The sequence below is a fragment of the Colletotrichum higginsianum genome, chromosome 4 (genome assembly GCF_001672515.1).
Source record: "Colletotrichum higginsianum IMI 349063 chromosome 4, whole genome shotgun sequence".
Classification (NCBI taxonomy): Eukaryota; Fungi; Ascomycota; class Sordariomycetes; order Glomerellales; family Glomerellaceae; genus Colletotrichum; species Colletotrichum higginsianum.
The window spans coordinates 2,955,549-2,978,008 of record NC_030957.1 but is presented as its reverse complement, the minus strand read 5'-3'; the positions used below and the strand labels follow the sequence as shown (position 1 = coordinate 2,978,008).

At 52.8% G+C, this 22,460-nt stretch overlaps 8 protein-coding genes across 8 annotated transcripts; 6 read left to right on the top strand and 2 right to left on the bottom strand.

Moving 5' to 3' along the window:
• Window positions 1-3,036: 3,036 nt before the first annotated feature.
• CH63R_06191 (Epoxide hydrolase) lies at window positions 3,037-4,375 on the top strand (the record flags this gene model as incomplete). The annotated part of the gene is made up of 4 exons (XM_018301166.1): window positions 3,037-3,661; window positions 3,711-3,900; window positions 3,962-4,226; window positions 4,283-4,375. 4 exons carry the CDS (start codon window positions 3,037-3,039, stop codon window positions 4,373-4,375), a joined length of 1,173 nt encoding a protein of 390 aa, XP_018159016.1.
• Window positions 4,376-5,199: 824 nt separating this feature from the next.
• On the top strand, window positions 5,200-6,127 carry CH63R_06190 (Acetyltransferase; the record flags this gene model as incomplete). The annotated part of the gene is made up of 3 exons (XM_018301165.1): window positions 5,200-5,351; window positions 5,406-5,771; window positions 5,848-6,127. The coding sequence occupies 3 exons, from the start codon at window positions 5,200-5,202 to the stop codon at window positions 6,125-6,127; spliced, it is 798 nt and encodes a 265-aa protein (XP_018159015.1).
• Window positions 6,128-7,618: 1,491 nt separating this feature from the next.
• CH63R_06189 (PLAC8 family protein) lies at window positions 7,619-8,240 on the top strand (the record flags this gene model as incomplete). The annotated part of the gene is made up of 2 exons (XM_018301164.1): window positions 7,619-7,814; window positions 7,921-8,240. 2 exons carry the CDS (start codon window positions 7,619-7,621, stop codon window positions 8,238-8,240), a joined length of 516 nt encoding a protein of 171 aa, XP_018159014.1.
• A 3,017-nt stretch (window positions 8,241-11,257) lies between these two features.
• CH63R_06188 (Ferric reductase like transmembrane component) lies at window positions 11,258-14,040 on the top strand (the record flags this gene model as incomplete). The annotated part of the gene is made up of 7 exons (XM_018301163.1): window positions 11,258-11,950; window positions 12,004-12,044; window positions 12,105-12,410; window positions 12,473-12,702; window positions 12,756-12,817; window positions 12,874-12,995; window positions 13,047-14,040. 7 exons carry the CDS (start codon window positions 11,258-11,260, stop codon window positions 14,038-14,040), a joined length of 2,448 nt encoding a protein of 815 aa, XP_018159013.1.
• Window positions 14,041-14,199: 159 nt separating this feature from the next.
• CH63R_06187 (Glutathione-dependent formaldehyde-activating enzyme) lies at window positions 14,200-15,011 on the bottom strand (the record flags this gene model as incomplete). Its single annotated transcript, XM_018301162.1, has 3 exons — window positions 14,200-14,350; window positions 14,452-14,689; window positions 14,780-15,011. The coding sequence occupies 3 exons, from the start codon at window positions 15,009-15,011 to the stop codon at window positions 14,200-14,202; spliced, it is 621 nt and encodes a 206-aa protein (XP_018159012.1).
• A 990-nt stretch (window positions 15,012-16,001) lies between these two features.
• On the bottom strand, window positions 16,002-16,291 carry CH63R_06186 (uncharacterized protein; the record flags this gene model as incomplete). Its single annotated transcript, XM_018301161.1, has 2 exons — window positions 16,002-16,191; window positions 16,245-16,291. 2 exons carry the CDS (start codon window positions 16,289-16,291, stop codon window positions 16,002-16,004), a joined length of 237 nt encoding a protein of 78 aa, XP_018159011.1.
• A 596-nt stretch (window positions 16,292-16,887) lies between these two features.
• CH63R_06185 (DEK C terminal domain-containing protein) lies at window positions 16,888-18,075 on the top strand (the record flags this gene model as incomplete). Its single annotated transcript, XM_018301160.1, has 4 exons — window positions 16,888-17,143; window positions 17,205-17,344; window positions 17,541-17,840; window positions 17,923-18,075. The coding sequence occupies 4 exons, from the start codon at window positions 16,888-16,890 to the stop codon at window positions 18,073-18,075; spliced, it is 849 nt and encodes a 282-aa protein (XP_018159010.1).
• A 1,945-nt stretch (window positions 18,076-20,020) lies between these two features.
• On the top strand, window positions 20,021-21,343 carry CH63R_06184 (Het and ankyrin domain protein; the record flags this gene model as incomplete). Its single annotated transcript, XM_018301159.1, has 1 exon — window positions 20,021-21,343. One exon carries the CDS (start codon window positions 20,021-20,023, stop codon window positions 21,341-21,343), a length of 1,323 nt encoding a protein of 440 aa, XP_018159009.1.
• Window positions 21,344-22,460: the final 1,117 nt, after the last annotated feature.

Genomic DNA, 22,460 nt, shown 5'->3' with positions numbered 1-22,460 from the left:
GAGAACTTCGTACGACGTCAACCACAACTAAAGACGCGTTTTCGACGTAGAATCGACTATCAGAGGGCATTAGCTGAGGATCCTGCAATTGTGCAGGCCTGGTTTGCCCTCGTACGAAACACAATCGCAAAGTACGGAATCCACGATGACGATATCTACAATTTTGATGAGACAGGCTTCTTGATGGGAATGCTGTCGCACGCAAAGGTTGTTACAACTTCCGACCGTAAGGGAAGGCCTCGTACGAAGCAGCCTGGCAATCGCGAATGGGTTTCTGTCATTCAGGGCGTATGTGCAGATGGCTGGGCGCTGCCTCCGTACGTCATCGTCAAGGGCAAATATCACCTCCTCTCGTGGTATACCAATGGCCAATTCCCACCCCAATGGCGCGTCCACCCTAGCGAAAATGGATGGACTACAAATGAGATTGGCCTAGATTGGCTACAGCATTTTGAAAAGTGCACAAAGTCTCGTACGAAGGGTGCTTTCCGGCTCCTAATCCTTGATGGCCACAACAGCCACAAGTCCACCAAGTTTGACGATTACTGCAAGGAACACAGCATTATTGCTCTTTGCATGCCTCCCCATTCATCGCACGAGCTCCAGCCTCTTGATGTTGGCTGTTTTAGTCCACTAAAGGCGTCGTACGGCAAGGAAATTGAGAAAATGATGCGGATGCAGATTACGCACATTACTAAGGACGATTTCTTTCCTGCCTTTAAGGCAGCCTTTTTTACTTCAATGGGTGAAGAAAACGTACGAGCTGGCTTTAGACAGGCTGGCCTTGTCCCTTTTAACCCAGAAGTAGTTATTTCCCGGCTGGATTTCAAGCCAAAGACGCCAACACCATCCAACTCACGCCCAAGCAGCCAGGGCTCCTGGGACCCAAAGACACCAACTACAGCACATGACGCCGTACGAAGCTCTGCATCACTTAAGAAAAGGATTACTAGTCATCAACATAGCTCACCAACCCATTTGTACGAAGTAGTTGACTTGCAGGCTAAAGGTATTAGCAAGTTAGCACACAAACTAGCTCTTGTTGAAGCTGAGTGCCGTGGGCTTCGTACGGCAAATGAGATACTAAGCAAGCGTCGGAGGGCTAAAAAAACCCAACTACGTCTTGGAGGGTCCCTTAATGCAGCTGAAGCAGAGGCAATCCGGGTAGAGAAGGGTATTGTTGATGCTGGAGGCGAAAATGTGCGTCAGGAGGGAGCTCGTACAGAGGGGGGTGAATTGCGCGGTCGGCGATGTGGCAATTGCGGAAAGACTGGACATAACGTACGAACATGTCAGGTAGTTTGGGAGACCTCTGAAGAAGAGGATGATAAGTAGTTTTAATTGATTTCGTACGATGCTGCTGAATTAACTTACAATAATAGTAGGAAGGTAGAGAAAGGTGATCCGCTCACTATGTTGATCCGCTCACTATGCATGTACGTTAGTTTTACTTTAAGTAGTAGGTAATAGTAATAGTAATAGTAATATAAGGGTATTTTAATATTAATAGTTCTATAATTTGTAATTCTACTAGTGAAAAAGTAGCGAATTTGTAATAGTATGCATTTTGCCCTTATGTATGGATGCATTATTTAATTACAAATGCTACTAACGCAATAGACTGTAAGTGAAGGTAGAGGGTAGCAATTAATAAAGGCGGCGATATGGCTGGCTAAATGGACCCACTCTGATGGAGATGGATCCGTGTGACCAAATTGGCCCAGCCAGACCATCGTCTCCATTTTCCCATCAACAATCCGGTCGGCATTCCAACAGCAGTATCAGAGGTAAATATGTTAACGCGAAGAAGGATCCAGGAGGGTTGATGTACGGATAGCCCCACTCATGAGCGCTTTGCCTTTTCTCTCACCGACTAGGTCGGGGTCAGCGTACTATGGTGAAGGGACAAGCTTGAACTCTCGAGGTAGTGGGGAGCATCGGTCCACAACCTCAGTGACTCTTGCTGGCCAGGTTTGTGCTGGACAGTGCACAAGAACTTTAAAGGACTCGTCGCTGAGGTATTTAAGGAAGCACAGCCACATCTACTCTACATGGGTTTTACTTTTTGCTTGACACTAAAGTAGTTCACCCATAATTCAATCCTCACGGCAAGTCATGCGCATCCGTAACCCCTTTCGACTCCATTATCCCCCTCATGATGCAGAGCGTTACTTTAGTTGCGGGCAAAAGGTTGATACCTATGTTAGGTAGCTTCTGGCTTGCAATTAAGCTGATCTAAGCACTGGTACTCCTTACACTCAGGCAAGTGCTTAGCCAATCGCGTTATAAATCTACACCAGCTATGATCATAAGCTGAGAACTACCTGATATAGGCACTAAACTTACCCATCATACCATAGCACTGAAATGCAGCATCTCCCCGTGTATTCAATATCAGGGATTTGCTGGTCGTCACTGACCTAACTAATAATTCGGCCCTCATTGGTTCTTCTAAATGGAGCAGAGGGTGCCTTTCTCGTGGTAGCATTGGCAGCCCAAAGTAGTGGGCGTTGCATTTTGGAACGGACGGAGGGAAACATGGTTATACTGAGAGAGAACCGACTTGAATGGTGAGAACGCCGTCAGATGTGTCCTTGAAGTTTCCATGACAATTCTATACCACGGCGTATCATTATGGAAGCGAGCGTCCGTCCCACAAGGCTTAAACGGATATGCATGGGGGTGAATTGGCTCTTTAAAGGTAGCCTATCTACAATCAGCCAGGCGGCGGTATACGCTGGGTACACGCTAAATGATAGATTAGGCACGAGCTATGGATACATCTGCTGGTTCTGCTTAGAACAAACCGTCGGGACACTTGCCTCAAGAAATAGCCTTTATTAGTGGAAGGTTTATGAATACTAGTTTGGCTTGGGGCCTGTTTCACTGATTGTTTTCCTCTTACGGCAATATAGTGACGCCTGTCAACGGCGGCAAACTATAAATAATGAGCATTGTCTGTTCTGTCTTCCTGCATTCCTACGTGTCACGACATTCCGCCTTCAGCTATCGGTTTCGCTGTCGTCAACCTACAAGATGCCGTATTCGCTACCTGATGCAGCGACTCCATTTCACCTCAACTTCCCAGATGAGGAATACTCGCAGCTCCAGAAGCTTCTTCGCCTATCTCGCATAGGCCCATTGACCTGGGAGAACCAACACACAGCTGGGCGTTATGGCGTTTCGCACCAATGGCTTACCTCAATCAAAGACTATTGGTTGACGAAGTTCGATTGGCGTGCACAAGAACGATACATTAATTCATTCCCCAACTACATGATTAGGGTTGAGGATCACAAAGGCGCGGTTGATCTCCACTTTGTTGCGCTACTCTCCGCGAAGAAGAACGCAATCCCGCTGGTCCTCTTGCATGGCTGGCCAGGGAGCTTTCTCGAATTCTTACCAACGCTTGAGTTTTTTCGAGAAAAGTACGACGCAGATGCTCTTCCATTTCACATCATTGTGCCTTCTTTGCCAGGCTACACCCTCAGCTCCGGCCCGCCTCAAGATAACGCCTGGGTAGCTGAAGATGCTGCGCGAATCATCAACACCGGATTGAGTATGCTGAACTTTGACCAGTATGTTGTGCAAGGTGGAGACGTTGGGTGCCTCATTGCTGGTATTCTTGCATCGCAGTATTCCTCTGTGATCGGAATTCACTGTTAGTACTTGCTTATTCCCTGTCACCTAGAAATACTCACGTCCTTTAGTGAATCTTCTTCCTTCCCTTGATCAAGTTGAACCAACCGATCCTGATCTGACCGTTTGGGAGAAGGAAGCCGTTGAGTCTAGCAGAAAACGTTTTGCAACACCCACAATGGGTGCTGCCATCATGAACAGCACACGTCCAGCCACACTAGGAGCGGTCTTGTCATCAAGCCCTTTGGCATATTTGGCTTGGTGAGCAGTTCCTATGATGATCTTCTTTGCTTTTTTTACGGGTTCGACTAACAATGCAAAGGATCGGAGAGAAACATCTCGAGTGGCCTGAGCATCATCTGGACGCAGACCACATCTTGACAACTGTTACACTCTATTGGCTTACCGACACCCTTCCGCGTTGTGTTTACACGTATCGTGACACATTTCTGTGCGGATATGTTCATGACATTCCGTTTTACGACAAACCTTTTGGGTATTCCTGGTTCAAGTACGAGCCGACTCCTGGCCCCAGGAAGGTGGTCGAGAAGAAGGGCCAGCTTGTCTTTTACCGGCAACATGAAAGCGTATGCTACACTTTCTTTTCTTCCAAATGTTTGGCTTTTACTGATGGTTTAGACAGGGAGGACATTTCGCAGCGATGGAGCGGCCCAAAGAGTTTGCGGTAGATATGGAGGATTTCATGCAAATTGTATTGAAAAAGGTCGGGTTGTAAAGCTGAAGACGATGGCGGTCCTGACGCTAAAGTACGTGTTGGGCAAGGTCTTGAATACCTACTTCAAGATCCCTTCATTATCTCTACTCTTTAATCATACGTTCAGATACTGCTCCGCCGGGTCCGGATAACCATATGCCTGAATGACCCCCCCTCCCACGCAATTCCGTGCATGTACTTTACTTATCTCACCCACAGCCAGAAGGCTGTAAGTTCCGCTTTTCTCCGCACGTGCACTGGACCATGCCACTAAGACCACTACGAGCTTCAGGCTCTGACCTCTGAAGGCCCTGAAGACTAATGTAGCTCTTGAAAACTAGAAGCAAGTAACAAAAGCAGACCTGCCCTTCATGGCTACTACCGTTAAATGTAGCCTTCCAGCAGCCAGGGGTATAGAAACCGGTGGCTTTTCGAAATCCGGAACCGTGACGTACATATACTTGTTGAGGGATGCCGCAATACGAGCAAAAAACATTAAAAACATACAACACCAGGTATTCGCTGGTCGTCACCGACCCAACTACTAATCCGGCCCTCACTGGCTTATCTATGGGAGAGCGGACGGGATCCCGAGTTCTCCAGTGGGTATGGTCGTATGTGATTGTTTTAGCACGAAATGCCAACTATAGTGAAGGTTACAGACGCGCCGGACGCTCCAGATCTTCTCCCCTCATCTCAAGTTTAGTGCAGACACTGAGCAACAGGACCTAGACACCTCGAGACACAGTTACAGTCCAGACATCACTACAATCATCACGTGCCATACCGATATAGACAAGAACACTCCCTCGAAACCTTTCTGCTCCGGTAGATTTTGATTGAGAATGGCCCCGGCTCCTCGGAAACGCCGCAGGGCACCCACGAACCCTATCGAGACTGCGAACCGCAAGTCGGATGAAGAGTTCATCAAAGACCACCTGCAATCAAGGTTCGTCTCCCCATCACTCAAGGCAAGGCGCAAGGCCGAGCGGCGGATGTAGCATCTCCGAACCCGACACGCTCACCACCCCCGTCACCCGTCGTGGAGCAGCCCGGACTGGACATCATGGACGCATCCCAAGACCGACAAGCCCTACGCCCTCTCGCTGAAGTCGTCGTCGGCGCTCGCCCAACACGAGCTGCAGGCCTGCTTCGACCTCGTCGACCGCACCAGCGGGGCCGATTACCGGGCTTCCAAGGATGGGTGGAGGCCCGCGAGCAAGATGAAGGAGATGAGGAGCCCCGACCTGAGGTACATCCTCGTCAAGGAAGCTGCAGCAGCAGCGGCGGTGGCGGCGGATGCTGATGGCGATGACGGAGGCAAGATATGCGGCTTCACAAGCCTAATGCCGACGTTCGAGGAGGGCGAGGCCGTGGTGTACTGCTACGAGATTCACCTTTTGGAGGAGTTGAGGGGGTGAGTATCGACGTGGCCCTTGCCTTCCAGTTGACCACCTAGGCAGTGAGTGAGTGATTTGCTGACGGTCTCGCAGCACCGGCATGGGCCGCCTGCTCATGGACCACCTCGTTCGGGTGGCCGAGAGCATCCCCATCATCGAAAAGGTGATGCTGACGTGCTTCCTCGCGAACGCCGGCGCGCGCGCCTTCTACGAGAGGCTCGGGTTCGAGAGGGACGCCATCTCCCCCGTCGAGAGGCGGTTGCGGTTTGGAAAGGTGTTTGTGCCGGATTATCTCATCATGAGCAGGAGGGTGCGCGGCGAGAGCGAGAGAACAAAGCCGCAGAACGGGGACAGCGAGAAGACGGGGTCATGACAGTGATCTTATACCACAGCGGCGGGTGAGTAGTACGTACGTTGCCTAGCTGCATAGCGGCAAGTGAGAGCTTAGATACCACGTGAGAACACCCAAACTATTACAGTCAATTCTCACGGCAAAAGAGCTGAGACCTGACGCGCATAGCCAAGCGGGATTCATGCTCTTACTGACCCCGCTGGTCGGGCTTGTCTCGCTTCACACGGCACTTGAGTGATTGCGAGACGAGAGGCATGCATAGGCACGCACCAAGCTGAGTGTGTTTGCCTCATCAACTTTCGTGCCTCATCGAGATCCCCTGCTGTGTGGGGTCACTTGAGGTGCGTCTACCTGGCCCTCACGACAATCGCTGGAGATCCCGGCTCCTGACCGTCCAGCAACCGTCCGTTGGATCTGCAGCGATGCCGACGACCAGCCACAGCCAGCAGATGCAGATCCTCTCTGGTTCCCCGATCCGGTACCATCTACCACTTCTCATAGACCGTGTCTCGGGAGTTTAGGCAAACCCAAATCGTTCGACATCACGGACTTGGTGTTCGTTGATGGATCGATGTTCTGGCTTCCTGCTCATGCTCAACACATGCTAGCGAGCCTCTCACAGGCTGGCCACCGATCCCCTATTGGAGACACACCACCATCGAACCCCTTGCATAAGGGGAAACGCCAAACGAGGACCTCCAATCTGCCTCGCGGGGCTATCCTACTTTCGTGGCACCGCTAAATTCAGCCCTAGGACGCCATCGCGTGCTCTAGCGTCGTCGCCACTGGCGTAGGCTCAAGAGCCGGGCTGCCGCCTCTATCGGCCGGGGTCTCAATCATTTTGTCGACAGGGTAGCCGCAGGATGGGTGCCGCTCGTGGTTTCACAGGCCTTTTTCCTCGTCCCATTCTTCTCGCACTCATGTCTGCCTTGTCGAGAGAACTGTCACCTGGGGCGGTCCGAGTTACACGAACGGCTAGATGAGAGATGAGGAGGAATAGGGGCTAGGCATCTACAGTCTGGAGAGTGGAAGGAAGGAGGAAATTCAACATGGACGGGTCCATTCCACCAAGTCTTGGTCTTGAGTACATCAACCCAATGGCGTCGTCTAGGGGCCTAGCGCTGGACCAAGGTCAAGGTCAATTCTTCCGAAGATTGTCAGTCAACCAAGAGACATGAACTGGTCCGCGGGGGCTCTCCCATGCGTTAACCCTCATCCGGCACGCTCTTCCAGAGCGCCATCAACCGATTCTGCATTCGTTCGGCCCAGGCCATTTGGCGTCTGATTCACACCCTCGGGCTTTTCAAACGTGTGATTCGCTGTCTCACATCTCACATGCTGGTATATTAGAACACGGTATCCTGCCGAATCCGATTCTCTTCTTCGATGTCCTCCCCTGTCGAATCCTCCCCCGCCGTTGCTGGTCCATCTGGAGCCTTTGGAGTGCCTGCGTTGTCGAACGATTTTCAGTAGCCACGACTCACTACCGAGACATCACCATAAGCCATCACGATGGAGTACCAACAGCAGCCTCAGATGCAGCCGCAGCCGCAGCAGCAGGAGCACTTTGACCAGCACCAGCACCAGCAGCCGATCCAACAGGAATACGTCCAGGGCGCCAACGTCCAGACCCAGGAATGGCAGTCCAACCTCATGAACTGCGGGCCCTGCGATACGTGCATCGTGGGAACCTGTCTCCCGTGCATGCGTACGTCCACATTCACTCCCCCTTTCCCCCACCCCCCTATCCCCTGATTCACAACCCATCGACCTCCGGCGCCAGCATCACTAACATTTCCAAACACCCTTTCCAGTCCTCGGCAAGACGTCGGAGCGCCTGCGCGACCCCACAATGCAGACCTACGAGGCCATCAACACGGACTGCCTGCTCATGTGCGGCATCACCTGGTTCACCGGCTGCGGCTGGGTCTACGCCATGATGAAGCGCGGCGAGATCCGCGAGCGCTTCGGCATCAAGGGATCCGGCTTCTCGGACTGCTGCGTCACATACTGGTGCTCCTGCTGCGCCCTCATCCAGCAGGACAAGGAGGTCCAAGCCCGCATGTCGACGGGGCCCATCGTCCAGGGCTACCAGCCACAGAAGGAGGGCATGCACATGCCGCAGCACAACTGAGACCTCGGAGGGGAACTCTGCCGCGAGGGGAGCTTGTCTTTGTTTAGGGGACAGAAATACGGAACGAGGTTTTTTGGAGCTGTAATGGCATTTCTTTTGTCTTTTCATCTAGATGGATTTGTGTATGAACGGTGTTATACCCGTGGTGGGAATGGGGGCTTGAGGGCCGCCGAGTCGATCAACGACGAGGCAGAAGCGGCCGGCAAGCATGGCCTCGAACAGGCGAACAGTATTTTTCTTTCGTCGCTCATACCGGCCGAGATTATACATATCAATTGTTTGTCAGCTGATTCCCGGATTTCAAACCTTGCCGCTTGTGTCACTGACAGAACAGTCACCAGAGGGAAGTTCTTCACCTCAAGGCAGTCTTGGTTTGTTGGTGAATCACTCACCCCCAACACCGACTCTGAGATACAAAATGAAACCTTTTCTGACACATACCCGTACGATCTGCTTTAATTCCATTTATTCGAAAGGCAAAAACAAAAGAAATGAGAAAAAATATCAAATCTTGCTCTATCTTGACACTATACGTGCACAATGACGTTTTCGAGCCGGAGTTTCTTCCGGAATATCCAGCCTACTCCTCCTATTCTCACTCTTCCTACCCCTCCTCCTCTTCCCTCTCCTCCTTCTTCAACGACGACAGCCAGGGGAATCAACACCTGTGGTTACAGACCGTACCCGGTGACGACCCTCAGGTACATATCCCCCCGATCCGTCACGCGTTGGAAGCCGACTTTCTGCTGACGACCTTTCAGATTTCCTACAGACAGGCTTGTACCCCTGATATGCGCGGACCCCAAATGGGAATGCAGCACTTCGGGATTATACAAGGGCTGTCCCACCCCGATGCCCACGAGGTGCATCAAAACCTCCACGTCGACAGGGACGTGCGACCCTGGCGTGATGTGCTGGTAAGTCCCTCCATCTCCATTATCATCTGATCTACCGGGGTCCCCTCGACACTGACGGACGTGTAAAACAATAGCGGCGGAACCGGTCCTGCTACAGCGTGCTTCACGTTCTATTCAGCCCTCGACACCAGCACTTTTACCCTCTTCTACTGCAGCAGCGTCGGCGGGACCGGCAATCTGATGGCCGATTCGACAACGGCGGCTGGGTCCGGGCCTGTGGCGAGGCCATCCACGGACACCACAGTAATGGCTTCGTCTCCGGGCGCAAGCACAACCCCGGCTGAAACGATTCTCTTAACAGGGACGGATAGGGCCGCGACGAGTGTCGCTGTTGTCACCAAGACAAAACTTATCGTACCGGGACCAACGTCCGATGCCGCCGAAAGAAGCGAGGCGTCCCCTGTCGGAGCGGTCGTCGGGAGCGTCGTCGGGGCGGTCGCCCTTCTGGGTATGATACTGGGCGCCGCGCTGTTCATCTGGATCCGGTCGAGGAGAAAGAGGAAGAAGCGGGAGGAGGCGTCGCCGGGCCAGACGGACACCATTGGATTGGTGACGGGGCCGGATGGCATTATCGTGGTTCCGTATGGCTCGGGCACGGCGCCCGCGCCCGCGCCGCCCAAGTATGCTGGACGAGTGTCCAGGTGGTCGGCGGATACTGTGGTGTCGACAGATAAGTGGAAGATGCCCAAGAGGCCTGCGAGAAGCCCGGAGAGGAAGATGAATGTGACCGAAGGCGGCTGGTTGTAGGGCGACGGCAGATGACTTACACCGGGCCGCTGTCTGTGGTTCACGGATGGCCGAGATTCGATTCGAGTAAGAGATGGGCGAATGGTGCAACAGAGGCCATGGCCGAGCGTCCTTTTACCTTTTTCGTTTGCTCTAAGTTCTCTGATCAGATCGGCGCGAAAGATGCATCCTGAATGATGCTGTTAGACTGCTCCTTTGTTAGCTGAGGACTACGTGTTCCTCAGCTTCTTGGAACTGACCGGCCTTGTATCTGAAGGAGTGGCTTAGAGCGGGTGAACTCCGACGGATCGGTAGTGGGAAGAGAGGTTAATGTCTTTAAGGAATCGAGAAAGTTGAAATATCAACAGCATTTGCTGCTAAGTACCTGCCTCGCCCTCTACACTGATTGCGGCTCCGTCTAGGACTACTCGTTCGATCACCCGACGGCCGATGCTGTCTCAGACCACCCATACTGGGTTTTGAGACGAACATTCCAGCCGCCGCGGTTCCGGTGGTCGACGGAACCGAAGAGTCTCTACATGGATACTAGGATGAATGTTTGAGCCGCAGCGGTACGGCGGTCTGGGTAGTGATGTGTCAACGGGGAGCGGGACGGGGAGGGAGGGAGGGAAGTTCCCTGTAGGCGGACAACGTGGACGCGGGCGTGGATTTAGGCGTGGGCCAAAAGAGGGGCTGCTCATGTCAGGATGTGTGTGTGTTCCGACCACGTCAAAAGGGCAAATTTGATGAGGGGAATCTTGTCTCTTAGGCCGTCTTGTCGCTGAGACGGTTCATCGTGCAAATCAGCAGCTGCTGTTCTCGAAGACCATATGTGCGACTGGGAGTCTCGTGATGCATGCATGGCACGATGGCGACCAGCTCAGTGAGTCGACGCTGTAGCTAGCGTATTCCATACTTTTGAATACAACCACGCCGAGGTCGGTCTGTGCCAAGGATGAGAGAGGGCAGTAGAGTACAGCGATCAATAGCCGGGAAAAGAGCGCATGTTGGGTCAGCAAGTGAGACATGTGCAGCGTGGGAGGCATCAGGTGAGCATGCCAGCACGCACCCGCACCCGCACGACTAGGGCGAGTATGCGTGATCTGACTGGCATCATACATGCCTGTGTATGTATAGGGACAATGTGCGCCACGAATAAGTGGTCGAGTGAGTGAGTGAGTACTAATTAATTGTGCGAATGGGTGAATGAGGGAATTGGACGAGTGAGTGAGTGAGTAAGTGAGCGGGTGAGACTTTGAGTGAGTGCGACGCTGGATCCGCGGCGAGCCGATGCCGGTGGATGCCGGTGGGGCACGGCCGATGACCTAACCCAAAGAAGCGGGTCTAGGGTGCCTAATCAGATGATCTGATAAGATGAAATTCTCCCACTCGGTACCGATTCCCTCGACTCGCGTTGACTTTCCGAGACTTAACCATACTTTTCCCCTCTCCAAACGCAACGTCTCTTCAGGCGACAACACCACACCGGGAGCAGCAGCCTGCGCATTCACCGCGGTCCGCCATCTTTCGCCCTTCATCGATGCGAACCTACCCATCGCGACCGTGAGAATGCGCGCTCGTTCATCGCCGCCTCCGCCCCCGGCGGTGCGCCGGGCCCTGATGCCGACGCTCCTCGCCGCTCTGTGCCTCTTCGTCGGCTCGGCCTCAGGCGCGCTCACGGGAACCGGCGGCATCTGTTTCGACTCATGTACATACACCCTCCGCGCCCCGCGCTTCAACGACACGCAGTCGTACAACGGCACCATGCCGGCGAAGTCGAAGCTCATCGCCTCGTGCGAGAGCCGCCTGCACATTGAGTCGCTGTACCTTTGTGCCGACCTGCACTGCGACCTGACTCACCGCGTCGCCGGCCTGAGTGACCTCAACCACACCTGCCAGACGTACATGAACACGTCGCTGCCGCCGTTCGAGATTGTCGCCCACTACTCGGATGTGGAGATTGCCGGCCTGAGGAGGTTGACCCAGGAGGAGGGCGTCGACAAGACCGTGTTGAACGAGGTCGTCTTGCCTGCGGATGCTTTTTATCAGATTTGGTTTGATACGCTCGTACGGCCGACCTTTCTCGTCATCTGCATGGCTCATGACTGACGCATATGCAGGAGTCTGTCGAGTACACCTACGGATACCATTACAGATATGGGTTCGTCACCGGCTGCTGCCACTCCTTCTTAACTCCTCCGCTCTAACTAATCCCTTTCAGCTTCTACGTGATTGTCTTTTGGTTCATCGTAATCGCCATCGGGCTAGCATCCCGTCTCGTGGCGGCCATCGGGACCCTCCAAAAGCAGGAGTACGCTCCCCGGACGACGCGCGGCATCTACCGCTCGTGTGCCGTGTGGCTCAAGCGCTACATCACCGTCCCCGCTACTTTCGGCTACCGCTGTTCGCAGAATCTCGGCTGGTGCACGATCCCGCCTCGGATCCAGAGTCTCACCATCTTTGCCTTCATTGCCGTGAACGCCTTCTTCTGTATTCACGGCTACATTGTGTTTCCCGGCCACATGTAGTAAGTGAACTTCCTTTCTCACGTGATGATGTACCTTGGCTCATGTCCGTCCCCCCACGTAGCTGGCCCCTCGTCTATCATCAGTGGTGGCGTTACGTCGCCGACAGAACCGGCATCATCTCTTTCGCCAACTTCCCCATCATCTGGCTGTTCGGCATGCGGAACAACTTGCTCATGTGGCTGACTGGCTGGGATTTTGGAACGTACAACAACTTCCACCGCTGGGTTGCCCGTGTGGCGACGCTCCAAGCCGTGATCCACTCCGTCGGCTATGTCGTTCTCGTCTTTGACGGTACGCTTCCCCTTTATGTTGTGGGTAAGAGGTATTTACTGACTCATTCGTAGACGGCGGCTGGTTCTACTTCATGTCATACTGGAAAATGATGTTCTGGTGGGCGGGCTGGGCTGTAAGTGCTTGAATGACAATTCCCTCCACACGTGATGTTGGCTGACGAAGTCATAGGCAACGCTCGGCATGGTCGGTCTTCTCGTGGCGTCGGTGTTCTGGATGCGGCGGAAGCAGTACGAGCTGTTTCTCATCCTTCACATCCTCCTCTCTATTCTGACCCTGATAACCATGCTTGGGTACGTTGCCCCGAATACCCTCGCGTCCTGCTCCATGCTGACATTCTGCAGTCACGTCTCCATCATCCCCAACACGTATGATATCTTGTTCTGGGTGCCCTTTTACATCTGGATTGCCGACCGGGTGCTGCGCATGTCGAGGACGCTCTCCTTCAACCTCCGCTTCTGGAACACATTCGCCCTTGCGAGCTACGACGCAAGCTCCAACATCGTCCGCCTCAGCGTCCCTTACTCCACCAGCTTCTACGAGCCGAAGCCTGGCACGTACTATTACCTCCACGTCCTCAGCGACAAGTGCTTCTGGGAGAGCCACCCGTTCACCATGGCCTGCACGACGACGAACATGCACGTCCGGAGGAAGTCGTCCTGTGAGGAGACGCCGCTGCTCGTCGCCGGAGAGCAGGACCAAGAACCCATGTCGGAGGTCACCTACGAGCCGAAGCGAGGCGAGCCCACAATGACGTTTCTCATCCGACCCTACGACAGCTTCACGGCTCGCCTCCGCGAGGACACTGCGGCTGCGTGGCCCCATCCCGCGCGTCTCCGTGTCCTCGTCGAAGGGCCGTATGGGCACACGCAGCCCTTCAATCAGTTCGACGACCTGCTGTTCATCGTCGGAGGCAGTGGTGTCGTCGTGCCGCTCGCGCACCTCGCCGAGCTTGCCAAGGCCGAGTCGAGGGCGCGGTCGGTCAAGATCGTCTGGGCCGTCCGCGAGCTGAGCTTCGCCGTGGACGTGCTGCGACAAGACTTCGAGGACGCCTTCGAGGGCGGGAAGCTGTCAGTCGATGTCTACGTGACGCAGAACAGCCTCGCATCTAACAGCGCGCGGCCGGACGACTGGCCAGAGCAGATCCGCCTGCTGTACGGGCGACCGGACGTGCGCGAGGAGGTGCAGGACGCCGCAACGGGTGCAGGCAAGGCCAGCCTCGCCGTCGTCGCGTGCGGGCCGGCTGTCATGGCTGACGACGCGAGAAAGTCTGTCGTCGAGATGCTCGACCGCGGGTGGTCGGATATTGAGTACTTCCAGGAGAGCTTTAACTGGTAAGCGATCAATGATGATAACGACGACGATATAGAATCGGGTTTTCTTTCCTCGTTCCCCCCCCTTTTGGAGATACGAATAGAGAGATACACCGGGCGTTTAGATGGTGTTTTGAGCGTTTGGGATATTTTGATTGAAATTCTACATTTTTCACAGGTTCTACTAGTCGCCGTTGGTATGGTCCGTCTTCTGCTTCTTGTGCTTGACGTCCATTACGTCCTCCTCTACCTTTTCACTTTGGTCGTTCAGCCCGCTCCACTTGGGCTTTCCGTCCGGAAGGTCGACGACTCGTTGGCCGTAGAAAATATGCATCCTGGGCATTGGTTAGCGTTGCCCCAGTCCCTTGATGGTGCTCGTTCACCCCTCCCCACGAGAGGCAAGGTGAGAACACGGGGCAGCAAGCAAGAGACTCACTGCACTTCAAAGTTGTTCCTCTTCGCCTCGCCGTCGAAATGGAGCAGGCCCGGGAACAGGAGGACCATGTTCCTGCCCTCGTCCATGATGCGGCTGCCGCAAAAGCCGCAGCTGACCTTGCAGGGCAGGTCGTGGCCCTGGAGGTTCTTGCCGGACGAGTAGAAGACGAGGCCGTCGACGCCCTTGTCGAAGGCGAGGTCCTCCTTGTGGAAGATGGCCGCCCATTGGAAGGGGGCGCCTTGTGCCAGTCAGCATCGTGGTTGTCATTGGTACAAGATCTTGAGGGTTAGGCGGGGAAAGAAAGAACACGAGGGGGGGGGGAACAAACCATGCATCTTCTGACAGTCTTTGCAGTGGCAGTACTTGGAGGACAAGGGCTTGTCTTTCCGGAGCCAGTACGAGACCTGGCCGCACTGGCACGCGCCGCGGATCTTCTTCTCGAAGCCGTCACCGTGGGGGTGGGCTTTCCCGGGGGGCACGTAGGGGGCCTGCGTCTTCCAGTCCTCGTCCTTGCTGTTCGAAGTCGTCTGGGTCGAGTTGGTCTCCGCTTGTTTCGTCATGTTGGCGGTAGTGTGGATGTAACGGTGGTGGTGGTAGTGGTGGTGGTGGTGATGTCGACACGGAGAGGTAGTTGTCGACGAGTTGGAGAGTTGTGAGGTGGATGTTAAGGTGTCTCTTGATAGCGAAGACGTTGCTGGAGTAATCTTTTGTGTGAATGTGCGGCTTGCGAAGGAGCGGGATGCGAATCGCGAGGGTTTTGTTGGCGTTGCTCGCGTGTGGGCTATCCCAAGTGACGGTAGCCGCAGGGTCCAGTGACGCGCTGAGAATGACATCACGGGCGGGTAGTTGATGATGCCTCTATGTTGGTGGAATAAGCAAAGGCCCGCACGGTCATCGCCTTTTTGGTGAGATGCCGGAGGAAATGGGACAGAAAAGCCACAACACTGACGATCAATTGGGGGGGAGCACACGTGCTTTGATGTGTCACGGTCGAGGCAGAGGTCCGGGGGGGTTTCTGTTATTTACATGCACCCACCGCCTGTATGCGTGCTGGTGTACATTTCCAACAACATTTCGACCTCTTCCATGTTGTTCCCATCCTGTTGACATCATGATTGAGTTCTGGTACAAATGTCAGACGGCCCGTCCGTATCGTATCCAGGGGTACACAAACGGAGAGCGGATGGGCGGGAGGCGCTCAGACTGGCGTTCGACATGTCATGGCCGCATCATCCATCGGTCGGGAATCGGTCGAACCCCACACCACAGACTCCATCGGATCGGGAAAAGAGGGCCCCCCTGACGATCGATCTTCGCCCGTGTAGGTGTCATCCGGAGTGAAGCACCACGTGGAAAGTCGAAAGGTTTCATGAGCCTCGGAGACTCTGCAGCATTCAGCGTGTGTCTTGGGATTTGTTACCGAGTTACTGTGAACCTCGAGTGGAAAAACTTTGCTTGTTCAGCGGACAATTACATGCATCTCCTCTTCCGAAAACTAAATCTCCCAGCCAAGCAGATGGCTTCAGGGTGTTTGAAATTCAGGACATAGATCAGCTTTTGGACGATCCCGATTCATCCCACGAACGCTGCCACTTGTCGAGATCGTTCCTGATCTTGTTCTTCTTGGACCTCTTGGACGTCTTTCCGCCTGTGACGGCCTGGCGATGAAGGTTTTCCGTAATGGTCGGGGGGCTCGAGAGATATTCTTCCAGCATGGCCGATGGCTGGCCAGCGATGGACCTTGAATTCGCATTAGCTTGATTGGTCAATAATTCTGGAAACGCCATGCTCACCTCTCGCCGTTGCTGCTGGCAACTAGCACGTTGGATGCAGAAGACATTCCGAGGATGTAAATAGGTTTCTTCGTCTTGGACTCGGGTTATAGGTCCGATAGCTGTTAAGATTGAACTGGCTTGAGCATTGATTTGAGACTGGGTGTTTTCCGTCTCAAACCTGGCCCGACTTCAGCATTTATCCATCCATCATCCATGAGGCATTCCATATTGACACAAGAGTGTATGTGCCCTCGAGTGAGCACCGAAGCCGTTTACTCTTTTGTAACTAACATCTTCTCCTAGGCACGATCCGCCTTCGAGCACAGCTACTCTTCCACATCTCCTTTCACGGGATTCAATGGCAAAGCGCATCCACTGTCGACGAGGAAGAAACCGCAGCTGTGCCTTCTGGTGTGATTGGTCGCTTTTCCGATGCAGAGCAGCCGAGTTGGCGCCCAACTGGGATGAGCCCGAACCAATGAGATCAGAAGGCACAAATGTGCCCTTGGGCCAGCCCGAGCCTGATCAGAATGCAGATCTTCCTAATTATCTCTCTCTTCTAGCAGCTTCAACCTGACACCTTGCGATACTAGTGATCCTAGTCTTATTCAACAACAACTCGAAGCTTACACTCGCGGACCAAGGTTTCAAATCGAGGAGAATGACCATGGACGACATATCAAACCCCTCTGGATCTCCAATGCGCGACACTAGACGAGCCAACGTTGTCGGCCTGGAGTTTTGGCCGGCCGACGTCGATGACACCGTGCCCACCGGCCAGTCACGATCGTGGAATGGGCCAATCGAACCTTCGAGTTTCACTTCGCCAGCCTGCCCAGTATCGCCTGTCTCCGCCACAAGCGGTGCCGCCGGGCACGGAGTGCATTCTGTCGACATGACCAAAGGGTCTCTACCTCGTAAGTCTTGGGATCCTGGACTTGGCTGCTCTCGATGCTGACGCTAACTTTGTATGCTCAGTAACTTTGGAAGAAGTTAAAAGCTACACCTCCATCATTGATAGAATCCTTGCAACCTCAGATCTTTACACCGTCACCCGGAGGCAGATACGGGTACAACTTGAGAAGGCCCTTGGTGGCATAACCTTAATCAACAAATCGGTACATCTCCCCAGCCTCTGTTGTTGCCCTGCACTTGTTGTTGGTGCTTAGCCTCAAGTCATGGGGGCTGGAGGTGAACCAGGCTTCAATTGATGAACGGCGTAGTCTTTGCTGTCACGCTTTGGCCATGAACATCATGCAAAAATCATGCAAAAATACTTCTCCTGCAAGTGTGTGCTAACAGATCTTGGTATAGAATGCCATCAAAGCATTGATTGAAGAACGATTCGATAACATCACTGGATCGGAGGCCGCCGTGTCACGTACTCTTGACTCTTGCTCTTCGAGTTCGGCACTCAGAGAAGAAGTGAATGATCAACTTGGGTACATTAGACAACCAAACTCTCGGGCGGAGAGGCCCTTCAAGTGTTATCAGTGCTCCCAATCTTTCAGCCGCAACCGCGATCTGAAGAGGCACATGCGAATTCATCAAAGTTTAAAACCTTTCCCTTGCAATTCATGCCACAAGAGCTTCTCCCGAAAAGCAGCACTGGAAGTAAGAGCCTCGGCTATGAGGCCCCATAATGGCAAAAATGGTGCCGTATTCTTCAGTTGACTGATAACTGATCGCATTATAGAGACATCATCAAATCAAAGATTGTAGCAGCAAGGAACGTCGCGAGTTGGCCGGTGAACACTTGGAACAGTATCATGTATTGGATTATACGGTTGGTTTCAAGTCGGGTAAGAATAACTGTTTGCTTCAGATGAGTCTCCAAAGAGACTGCTGAAATTTCTTGACGCCTACTTCTCTATACTGACTCCATCAGTCTCGTTTGAAGATCTTGACGCATCCCATTTCCTCGATGACCCTGTCAATTACAAACAGCATCCTCACAAAGAACCGCTTGTGGAAATCCTTGAATCACTGCCGAGTGTGTTCCAAGCCAAGGAAGGCGAGGTCTTTACCGACTCCGGTTATGAATCTAGATACAACATTGAACAAGCGACGAGCCCTCGAGTTGAAAGCAACGACATCATGAGAAACGATGAGAGAGCTAGTGATGACGCGGCAACGACCTATTCGGGAATTGCTACCGTGGCTGACGACCAAAGCAAGCAGTATATTCATGAGCTATCCAAAGAAATTATCAGCAGAACTGGGCAGTTTCTCAACAAAGATACTTGGCCAGAAGTTTCAGAGGCTCTTCCTGAACTTCTCAAAGCTTTTGCGATCGACATCGGTCTTCAATACGAGGCTCCGACGAGTCGACTTGCCATGCACTTTGTTCACAAGAGACATACGTAAGTCATGACGAGAACAGAAGCGAACCGCAAATAGAAGCTCACTCTCTAACTTCTTCACTCTAGTAATATCATCAAGCACCTTGGTATGATGTTAATGGATAATGACAACGACAAGAAACACAGACACGATGGCATGTCTCTTGCAGACAAAATGGGCTTGTGGGAAAGAAACGCAGAAACATTCGCCAATCACAACCCGCTGGATATGTTCGAGGGAGTGCAAGACGAAGACAAAGAGATACTTGATTCGGTTGAGATTCAAAAGTACCGGTCTTTAGTCCTCGAGGGCTCTCCATTCAACCAGCTGATCTCCAACCTCCGCAAGGTGTCAAACCTTACGGCAGCCCGTGTTATACCGGAAGGCTACAACACTATTGATACCATTCGACAATTCATCAGAAAAAGACTCCCAACCGGAAAAATAAGCAAGAACCAAGCTCCCCGCATCTTCGAAGCTCAATTTCAGGTAGTCGGATGGCCGTTCTCTAGGCACCATGACAAAGACGGCTACCCTTTGGGTTTGAAGATCGGCTGGTACCGAGCCATAGACGAATCCAGTGTTATTACATGCTCTTCTGACGAGGCGCAGGCAAGTTCCATTCGGGATTATGTGAGCCAAACGTGGCTTTCAAGCGGCGAGGAGCTCCTAAGTATTCTTGGTTTCGCGCTTGTTGCCAATGAGAACGCCGCTTTTCACTGTAAGACCTGTTGCCAGCCAAGTCCTACCTATGATGCCAAACAACCAATTTGATCTAGGTTTGAGAAAAGCTAACTCTGAAACCCGTTATAGGTCTACTTGAAGATCGACGTCGGATTAAAGCCTGGATTAAAGGAGTCGATCTCTTCGTGAACGTCATCGGGCCGGCCTCCACCGTCACTGAAACTGGGGAACAACTTGCTTGGTTGAGTTGCGCAACATTGCCGCCACGAGTCAACTCAACTCTGTCCTACACGCCTTCTATCTTTGAATGCGTCGAACAGATGGAATCTGGGTCGCTCAATACCAATATCGAGAAATCGGTTTTCGGTTTGGTTTGTTTCACGATCCAAGCTCAAGAAGCTCAAGTCCAGAAGACTACGGCACATGGAGACTGGCAGAGAGAACTTTTCAAAAATGGATGTGTCACTGTTCTGGGCTACCCGATCCTTCGAAGACCCAACGAATCTCACAGCTCCAGTCTCGAAGTTTCTTTCGATGCCATAAGAGACTGGGTGGGCTGGACCGATCTTGTTCTCATCGACAAGTGCCGACAAAGGTTCCTCATAGGGTCTCGAAACTCTCTGGAACTGGTTCAACAAGCCGAAAACGTCTGGTTTTGGCGCGATTCCCGTCCCACTGAGATTCTTGAAAACCACGACTCGATGCTTCGGAACAATGTGTGGCTTAACGCGTTATCATCTGGACGCCATATCCTTGAATCTCGGGCAATGGACAACGTCACGAGCATGGGCGCGTTCGATCTCCGGGACCACTTGGAGCTTCTCATATCGACCACCAAGAAACTGGAAGTCAACGAAACTCAGTCTCCAGGTGCAACATCATGCAACTACGCGGAGCAACTTCCTCAACAGAGCTCCTATAGCTCCCCGTTGGAGTCCGATCTGCTCTCGATCCCGGACTCTGCGGACGGCCCTGAATCTCTGAATGATTCGGACCCGATGAAGCCGGTTTTGGATGCAGTGGCTCTACAACTGGTCTCACAATACAAATCAGCGGTTTACGGGGACATTCCTCTCGGAGAAAGGCTTTGTTCGACAACGGAGTCTGGCCCGAAGAGACCCGAGACTGTCAACAGATCTTCAAGGAAGCGCCGAAGAAGTGACGAAGAAGATGAGGATGCTGGGTCTGATAGAGACTATGGCCCTGTGACTTCTCCCAAGCGATCGAAAAAGGGACCCAAGAGACTGTTGCTGGCGTGCCCATTCTGGAAGCTCGACTCGATCAAGCATCGCCGCTGTTTCAGCCATGACGCATTCGCCAGGATCCGAGATGTCAAACAGCATCTCAAAAGAAAACACACCCCCGAATTCTACTGCCCACGCTGCAAAACGACCTTTGGAACGGCGTTGGCGCTCACCGAGCACGTGTCGCAGAAGAACTGGGTGTGCAGTGTCTCGGAGACGTTGGATGGTATCTCAACGCAGCAGAGCAGCCAGCTTTCTCGGAAGTCGAAGGCAGGTATCTCGGAAGAAAAACAGTGGTTTGCCGTATGGGACATTGTTTTTGTTGGTAGGCCACGTCCGGGTTCTGCCTACATCGACGCAGACTTCTCAGAGGAAGTCAACTCGCTGCGGGAGTACTGCAAGAGCAATGCAGGGCCGGCGATTGCAGAGGCGAAGCGGACAGCTCAGATCTCAGACGAGTTTGCCACCGAGGATATAGATGCCTACATGGAGCGCACCTTCCTTCGGGCGTTCGATATACTCCATGACGATTGGCATATGAACCGGTCAGCGGCGCTAGGACATGCAACGGTCTCTTCTAGCAGCTCCCGCAGTAACCTCCAACCGACTACCGGAGCCTCGACCGGTTCGTTGGCGGACAGTGGAGTGGCTCTTGGAACTCAAGAGTCAACCACGGTTTCTGAGTTCGGGACACTGCCGTATCCTATGCCAGTTGTCGGCTACCCGATGCCATCCGTTCCAGAGCACCAACACCGAACAGCAGAGACAATTTGCCCGGAACTATATGATTTTAACTTCGACATTCTACCAGATGCTTCTGCGGAAGAAATAGCGAGAATGTTCTAGGGGGATGATATCGCTCAAATAAGCACGACCGATATCACACGAGAGCGCATGGAACAAGAGACGTTAGGAAAGACACTCGAATAACCCCTGGTCGGCTGCATTTGAGAACTGGATTGAATTTCAGATATTTAGAATTCAAGACGCGAGCATATACTTGCCTTTTTCTATTAGTTCAACGGCCAGGTCTTTCTCGCCTTAACCTCCAGCCTTCCGCTTCATACTCCACAGTCTCTGCCCAGGCATCCTCACAGCCCGATCCAGGGCGACAAGAAGACCTCTGTGGCCTCTTCTCAGCATTGCTTGGGAGCCTAGGATTAAGGTTACGAGCGTCACTGATCGGCGGTGACGCAGGGGCGCCGCGATTCAGGCCGTCAATCTCAGTTAGATTACCCGCACTTCGCCCTCACAGGCTATAGTTGCGCTGCGCTACTCTGCTCAAAGAATGACTAAAGAAAACTGTCCATGTATGTTCTGCTGCTTATACGTTGTACCGCTTTGTACTGCCATTAGTCTGCGCAATGGTTTGTCGGCTGCTGGCACCAGCGTCGGCTGCATCCGTGTTCTGGCCTACCAGGGTGAGGTGCTCCCAATCCCGTTTTTCCCAAGTTAGCGTAGCCGGTGCTGCCGTCCTCGCTTCCTAGTGCCGAAAGGCAAACCCATCACTTGCTAAAGTTTAACAAGTGGTGTCTCGAAATGCTACAGCAGACAGTAACAGCTAGTGGGGTTTCATGGGAAAACGGGTAGCTCTAGGGGCGAGTCAGGCAGCTTGTCGATTGGGACCCATGAAGGCCAAGCGCTGCTAAGTGGTGTCGATCTGCTATAAATACAGACAATAGCTTACATTTTTGTAACCTTTGTTACTTTAAGTTTGATTCGCGAACCTTGAAGTAGAGCAATAGGCAAATGAGCGTCAACAGCAGTAATTACAGAGAATGGACGCGAATGTACCTCTCCCAAGACCGAAACACTACAGTTTGTCCTAAAACCGCTGGTTCTGCAGTTTCTCATTAGATTGAATTTTCTAGGCATATGGTTTTAGTTAAAAAGTCCCACCCTTAGCGAAAACGAGGGCAATGCTGAAGAACAACTGTGCTATCTTCACTAATAGTATAAAATG